The 8,127-nt window shown below is 41.1% G+C and overlaps 1 protein-coding gene across 1 annotated transcript in view; it reads left to right on the forward strand.

Moving 5' to 3' along the window:
* LOC124606465 overlaps positions 1 to 6,773 on the forward strand; it is a 68,238-nt gene extending 61,465 nt beyond the window's left edge. Inside the window, exon 5 of the mRNA XM_047138447.1 lies at positions 6,652 to 6,773. Coding sequence (XP_046994403.1) covers positions 6,652 to 6,773 — 122 coding nt within the window. The remainder of the gene's footprint in view (positions 1 to 6,651) is intronic.
* Positions 6,774 to 8,127: the final 1,354 nt, after the last annotated feature.

The raw sequence follows: 8,127 nt of genomic DNA on the forward strand, positions 1-8,127 counted from the left end.
AGTTCAAGGGTTACCTATGGGACCGTAAGGTGATTGTTCATACGGACCATAAGGCGCTCACTTATCTGAAGGATTGTAAACTACTTCACGAAAGACTGACTAGGTGGTCGTTGTATTTACAGCAATTTAACTATGACATCTGTTACGTAAAAGGGACCGACAATTGCGTAGCGGATGCGCTGTCGCGGTTGCCCGAGTCTAATCAAGGTCTATTGAAAGATGAGGCAGATGGAGTGGTCAAATTATACTATTTTAAAGAAGTTGAGGGACGTAAATTAATAATGAACGTCTGTAAGAATCTACGTCGTCATCAGAACGAGGACGGTTGTTTAAATATGGTGAAAACCCGAGTCCAGAAGGTATATGCGCGAGCTAGGCCGACTTTGCCGGACCTATTGCCATCACAACCATAGGGCATGGGGCAAATATGTAGCAGTATTTGAGAGAATTATGAACACCTTGAGACATGAATCTACGGGATTTTCTCCAGAGGAAATCCTGTTGGATGACAGAAGTAAAAGTTTAGTGGAAGAGATAATCAAATTCCCTCCACGGATTGACATTAGTATTGGTGTGAAAAAAGATCGTTTGCGAGAAGTAATGAAGCTAAAAGCCGATGCTCGCTCACGTCGTCATGACGCTAAAGCGCGTTTTGCTAAGTTTGCAATCGGAGACTTAGTACTTGTAAAAGCTCATGAGAAATCGAGCGAGTTAGACCATGAAATCTCTAAATTTAAGTTTGTTTATAATGGACCATATAAAGTCATTGGTATACCTCACACAAATGCTTATTGCTTAGAGTATCCAAGCTCTGGAAAACTATTAGGTATACGGAACATTGTAGACTTGAAATTGTACCAACCTAGGATCGATTAATACCACACAATGGGTAATTTATACAGTATGTAAAATAGAGTGTAAGATTTAACGATTTGCTAGATTGCCATGCTTTTGACTGACCAAGGTCATTAAAGAAGTTGTAATTAATAAGTAATTAATTTTGATTAATCAATTTAATTTTAATCAATTTAATCATGATCTAATCAACTGAAAAATCCAAGCTGCTAGTTTAAGTTTTCAGCTGAGTCACAGTAGATTAAGGAATGTAAATATGATTTTGTAAATAGCTGTAAGATTTCATAAATATGTGATTTACTAGTCATTGCCGATGTACTTAGACGCTGTTTTAAGTTTCAGGCTAGTACATGCGTGTGATGATGGACAGTGTTGAGTTATTCACTGTGATAGTGTTTATGGACTCCTTGAGATTACTCGGGAGTGAGTTTTTCCCAAAGAATTCAATGAAACGGACGTTCTGGAAACGCCGTAACAAGGGCGAGTGAGATCAAGCGTGCCGCACAGGCGGGCGCGACAATACTGGCAAGGCGGAGCCGCTGTCGGCTCTTGTGCCGCTGTTGGCTCTTGTGCCGCTGTCGGCATTCTTTGTACTTGCGAGTACGGAAGGCGGAGTTGTTTTTCTTCCCGGACAGCTGATGTGAAAGAATTCTGCTGTTAATATTTATGTTTTTGTCGATCTGCTGTACATTATTTTCTTGTTTAGCGTTAAATAGATTCTCGTGACGAGAATATTAATTATGAAAAGGTTATACAAAATGTGTAGTCTATTCAATTATTTATTTGCGTATTTTGATCTACCTGTTTTTATGACCATGCACTCTAATTAATTTTGCAAATAGTATTCCATTTCTCATAGTGTTACGAATTTTAATGATTTTGGAATAGCTTAACCATTTTCTATATTTTCTATGAATTTTAATATGTTGTCAACCTGTTTTATTTTGTGCAAGATGACAGAGTGGAATAAGATTAGGAGTGTCTCCACTCAATTATTATGGTCTAAAAATTGATTTATGGTTAATTAGACAAATGCTAAATTTTGTTGATGTTTTGAGCATATGCATTTCCGCTGTTTCTCTTTTGGGACATTTTCTGAGTCTGTTTACGTTACACGAACATCCTCAGACAATGTGGGGCACGTGTAACGCCGGAAATGCATATCCTCCTATTTCCATCTATTGTACTATTATTTTTTTTCCTTGTTTTGTTACCTCAAGATATGACATTTCTGTCTCTTTATATGTTGTAATTGTTTTACTGTTTGTATATATATATTTATGCACTTATGTCGATGTATAATTGGTTTGTTGTGTAAAGATTATTTGTATTTTTACGCTGGGTCTTGCCTAGGGAAAACTGCTATCGAACGATTACATCGATAGGTCGTGTGAAGAATCAAAGTGTGTAGGATCTTTGGTAGTGTTAACTCTGCCGCGTGGAGCGCGGGCAGAGCATGAGTGAGTCTGGCTGGAGTAGCGAGTGGAGCAGGTGTGTGGTGTGAAGCTCCCGCGAGTTGCCGCGCTTTCGGGGTTTGGCAGCATGTAATTGCGCTCGACTTGCGATGATAGTTTCTGACATGGTGTCGCGGACGGGAAGCATTAGCTGGCGCACATCAAGAGCCCGTTTCGTCTGGTGACCGTGTCGAGAAGAAGGCGCCAACATCCAGCTTCTGCAACAGCGACGGCCGACAATGAGTGACTGTCGCCACATCCTCGATCGACGGCTTCAAACCTTCAATCAACCAACAAGGAAGACTGGAAGCACGTAAAGTTTTAGAACTGTATGGCAGACCTCAGCTTTTAAAATTGTTGCATCACAAAATTACAGCAACTTAGCATGAACCTTTGTTGCTCATTGTCCCAAGTGCATTACCAAGCAGGGTCCCTTCCTTTTCCGAAATGAACCCGAGTGTCGTTGAAATTCAAACGCCAGCATAATTCCATTTCACTGCTTTAATTTCAAAGTTCAGTTTAAGTATTCATAGCTGGCTACAATATTTAGATTACGCAAGCACAAATTAAGAGTGCGAGTTTTGTTACCGTATTTTAGCTTACCTGTGACTGCAGCTCAGCTTGGTACGTACTAAATTTTACTATTGTTAATTGTTCAGAATCATTTAATTCAAGTTCAAAGCTAAATCTCTTATTTCTAAACTGCGTAGATTCAAGTAGCTTTTGAAATGATTGTTGAGGTAGTCCAAGACTAACCGTATTTTGCTGAATTTCGATGTGCTTAAGAAAGAAAGCTTCTTGTTAATTTCAGTCACTAAATTAACTTTCGGTTTTCCGGTTTTATTAATTCTTTTGCTAAATTAAGTCAGAGTGCAGCGAAAGTTATTACTTCTGACAAACTTTCAGTTTTCACACTACACGTGTTAAACTTCAGTCACCACGCTTCTAGTGCTAATTATATGTGTAATTACCTTTCTTTTTCAGTTACTATAGTAATTGTCCTTAGGACTGGCGACCGTAATTTCCCCCAAATCTCAAATATCTAATTACCGCTAGTTAATTGTTAACGTAACGGCCGCACATTTACTTTCTTCATTAACTTTACCCCTTTTCAAAATTAATTTCCACCAGTTTCATTTGCATTTTTCCTTTCATTTAGATGTAACCCTTTCCTCCCTCTTTACCGACAGATTAACTTCGGTGAAGATTGCTTTTCCCAAATTTCCATTAGGTACACGCGGTTTAATTTTTCACTGTCATTAAGGTCGATAAGTGAGGGGGAGGTTACAACCTACTTGGGCATCATCATTTGTTGCAGGTCGTGGTTGACGTTTCACATGTAGCTGAACAATTCCTGTTTCCTTAAATAACGTAACTATCCGGCGAACGGTCCGGACACTTGGATGATGTCGTCCAGGATACTGATCAGCATACATAGCACATGCCCGTTGGGCATTTTGATCACAGTAGCCATACATCAACACGATATCGACCTTTTCCGCAATTGGTAAACTGTCCATTTTAACACGGGTAATGTATCACGAAGCAAATACCATCCAAACTGGCGGAATGTTACGCGATACCACGTACTTATACGTGTGTGACTATTACAGCGCCATTTATCACAAAGCGAAAACTAAAACATTCATATTTCTTTACGTGCTACACGAATATGTAATAAAAATGGGGTTCCTACTTTTAAAAAACGCATTCGTCTGATCTATGGCAGCGCCATCTAGCGGGTCAACCATAGCGCCATCTGGTTTCCCCCTTCAAGCTAGACGAGTTTCGTTCTTTGTAGTTTTCTCGTTTGATGCTTATTTCGTGAGATATTTGGCCCGGTCACTATCAATGGACCACCCTGTAGATTTTTTGCTCGTCTCTTTTTACGTCTGAACTTCAACTGTTCACATTATTGCAGGTTAGTTGGATCGCTCGCTAGCCAGTGCTGTCCCAGTTTAATGCGCCGGTGAAGCATTTGTCCCGCATTATCGCCCAGTCTATGTCTGTGTAACACAGCATACAACGATCTTTATGATCGTACGTAACTGTACTGGTCACAGCTTGGCTTCCGCTCCACGTGAAACGAAATCCAATGAAATTCAAGCAATCCAATGAAATTCAAGCAATCGCGGAACAATACATGGAGTAATGTTTACATCAGGTTTATTCTTATGATGAACAGAGTATAGCCCTATGCTGCACACAAAAATACAGTTTTCACTGAGAAATATTTATGATTGCCGATTGTTTGTAAAAAAAATTTTAACCAAGCTTGTATAGTTAAAAAAACTACAAATTAAATTTGTCCAGTCATAAAATTTCGTTTGACACCTCAAATGATTTTACTTTCACTAATACACTTCTCTGTGGTGCCGAGTCAAATGAGTTTCGGAATAAAGAAATACAGCATCTGCTTGACTGCCTCATTCCTGGATGTCGTATGAGAAAAGCTTGGGTTTTGCTTGACCGACGTTTGCGTTTTCGTACTACTTGGTTGGATGAGATTATTCTGTTCGAGATGCCTCAGTATGTTAGAGTGCAGAATGTCTTGTATGATTCTGAAACAGATGGATGTCAAAGTTATTGGGCGGCAAGTTTTCAGCACCAGAATGAAATTTTCATTCTGCAGCGGAGTATGCGTTGATACGAAACTTCCTGGCAGATTAAAACTGTGTGCCGGATCGATACTCGAACTCGGGAGGACATCTGTAAAGTTTGGAAGGTAGGAGACGAGGTACTGGCGAAAGTAAACCTCTGAAGAGCGGCCCTGGGTCGTGCTTATGTAGTTCAGTTGGGAGAGGCACTTGCCGAGGAAAGGCAAAGGTCCCGAGTTCGAGTCTCGTTCCGGTACAGAGTTTTAATCTGTCATAAAGATTCAGGTGTTCAGACCATTTATGTAAGTTAAAGTGGTACGAGGGTCACTCCAAAAGAAATGCACATTATTTTTTTAAAATCCATCTTTTATTCTACATGTTTGAAAGTTTTACAGTGTGTAAATACATCCTTTAGGAACAATATTTTCATTTCTCCACATAATTTCCATCCATCTCAACAGCCTTACTCCATCTTGGAACCAGCGCCTGTATACCCGCACGGTAAAATTCTGGACCAACCTATTGGAGCCACTGTCTGGGCACAAAGGAGTCATCATCTTCAAACCTTGTTCCATGAAGAGAGTCTTTCAGTTTCCAAAAGAGATGATAGTCTCATGGAGCCAGGTCAGGACTGTAAGGCGGGTGTTTCAGTGTTGTCCATCCGAGTTTTGTGATCGCTTCCATGGTTTTTTGACTGACATGTGGCTATGCATTGTCATGCAACAGCAAAACATCCTGCTTTTGCCGATGTGGTCGAACAGGACTCAGTCGAGCTTGAAGTTTCTTCAGTGTCGTCACATATGCATCAGAATTTATGGTGGCTCCACTTGGCACAATGTCCACAAGCAAGAGTCCTTCGGAATCGAAAAACACCGTAGCCATAACTTTTCCAGCAGAAGGTGTGGTTTTGAATTTTTTTTTCTTGGGTGAATTTGCATGATGCCACTCCATTGATTTCCTCTTTGTCTCTGGTGAAAAATGATGGAGCCATGTTTCATCACCTGTCACAATTCGTCCAAGAAATTCATCTCCACCATTCTCGTACTGTTCCAAAAGTTCACTGCATATCGTTTCTCTTGTTTCTTAGTGAGCGACTGTCAACATCCTGGGAACCCACCTGGCACAAACCTTTATTAATGCAAACACTTTCAGTATTCTGCAAACACTTCCTTCCCCTATCCCAACTTTGCGTGACAATTCGTTCACTGTGATGCATCTGTCAGCAGTCACCAATTCGTTAACTCTCTGCACATTGTCTGGAGTGTGTGCAGTACAAGGCCTGCCGCTACGAGGACAATTCTGAATATTGCCGTGCCCATTTTCATCACATAACCTGCTTGCCCACCGACTAACTGTACTGCGATCGACAGCAGCACCTCCATACACCTTTTTCAACCTCTTGTGGATGTTTCCCACTGTCTCGTTTTCACGGCACAGGAATTCTATAACAGCACGTTGCTTCTGACGAACATCAAGTGTAGCAGCCATCTTGAAGACATGCTGTGATGGCGCCACTCACGGGAACAGGTTGAACTAAGTTTGAATACAGGCGGGAAGGATGTATCTACACACTATAAAACTTTCACACATGCAGAATGAAAACCGTATTTTTACAAAAATAGTGTGCATTTCTTTTGGAGTGACCCTCGTATTTGTTGTACGTTAACGAATAGACTTGTTAGTATTGCAATTAGTACCGGTGAAGTTTTTCTTAACGTGTATAAATGATTGGTGGACGTGCTCAGCTGGTGCAATTAGAATCACCAGTCCTGGCGTGCTGTTCGCAGCGGTGCTGCTGTACTCGTTCTGCGTGGTGCTGAGCTACTATATGGACGTGACGCAGGAGCAGCTGTACTACTACGACTGACCGACGGGGCGGCGCCCGCTGGACGTGTGGCCTGTGTCCCACGTGTCTCCACTGTTCTGTCACTACAGTATTTCTACACTCTGAGCGTGTGTCGATAAACTGTAACGTTTTTGTCAATAGACTGTGATTCCATTTTATTGTATTTTGGTTACTATTGTAAGAGAAGTTTTGTTTATGTGCAGAATGAAATATAAGCATGAGTATGAGTAATTGGTGGAGAAAATTACTGGTAAGAACCTACAACATACGACAGCATGCAACAAATGCAGGAGCGCTTGCTGTTGTCTTTCATACTATTTTTATAGCTGAATATTATTATTATTATTATTATTATTAATATTACTACAAAACACACACAATACACAGGGTTGCCAGATGAAAGTAGCCAATGTAAGTATAGGTTGTTTCACAAAGGACTCCACAACTCTGAAAATTCATATAAATTAATTCACAGTGCCTACTGAGGTGATTGTAGTGTCAATTTGTAGGGTAATACATCAAGTTTTGTCTTGCGTAGTTCGCTAGTTTACACGACGACACCAGCTTGCAGGCAACTGCGCTACTGGCCACTGCACATGCGCGCCAGAGCGTTGGCGGAACTCGTTGGTGAAACTAAATACTTTCGACGTGTTGCAATTTTGGCGACACTACTTGCGTGAGTTTTGAGGTTATCTATGTTCGTAGAGTGTATAGTTTACACGACGATACCAGGTTGCAGGCAACTGCGCTACCGGCCACTGCGCATGCGCGCCGCGCGTTTGCGCAGCTCGTTGGTGAAACTAAACACTTTCGACATGTTGCAATTTTGGCGACACTACTTGCGTGAGTTTTGAGGTTATGTGTGTTTGTAGAGTGTATAGTTTACACGACGACACCAGGTTGCTGGCAACTGCGCTACCGGCCACTGCTCAAGTGCGTCGCGTGTTTGCGCAACTCGTTGTTGAAACAACACTTTCGACGTGTTGCAATTTTGGCGACACTACTTGCGTGAGTTTTGAGGTTATGTGTGTTCATAGAGTGTAGACCAACTGAAATATGAAGTGGGGAATAATGTTCGCTTTTTGGATACTATGCTTTGCATAGGTGTTTGTGGAGTTTCAGTGATGCTGATTACAAACATGAGCAACATATTGCTGCCGCTGAGACCGTCGTGTGCGATCATAACATAGATGGTTTGAAAATATCTGAACTGCAAGGCAAACTTTATTGAGTTAGGAGCACATATACAACTGAATTAAGAGAAATACAAGCAAGTGTAATTCTAGCAGTGGCAATGCTCTCGTCTACAAGACTAAAATCCCATCGTTCGAGTTGGCCAACTGTGTTAAGAAATATTGCTGACAGGAGAGAAGGC

This window comes from Schistocerca americana, chromosome 3, assembly GCF_021461395.2.
Source record: "Schistocerca americana isolate TAMUIC-IGC-003095 chromosome 3, iqSchAmer2.1, whole genome shotgun sequence".
Classification (NCBI taxonomy): Eukaryota; Metazoa; Arthropoda; class Insecta; order Orthoptera; family Acrididae; genus Schistocerca; species Schistocerca americana.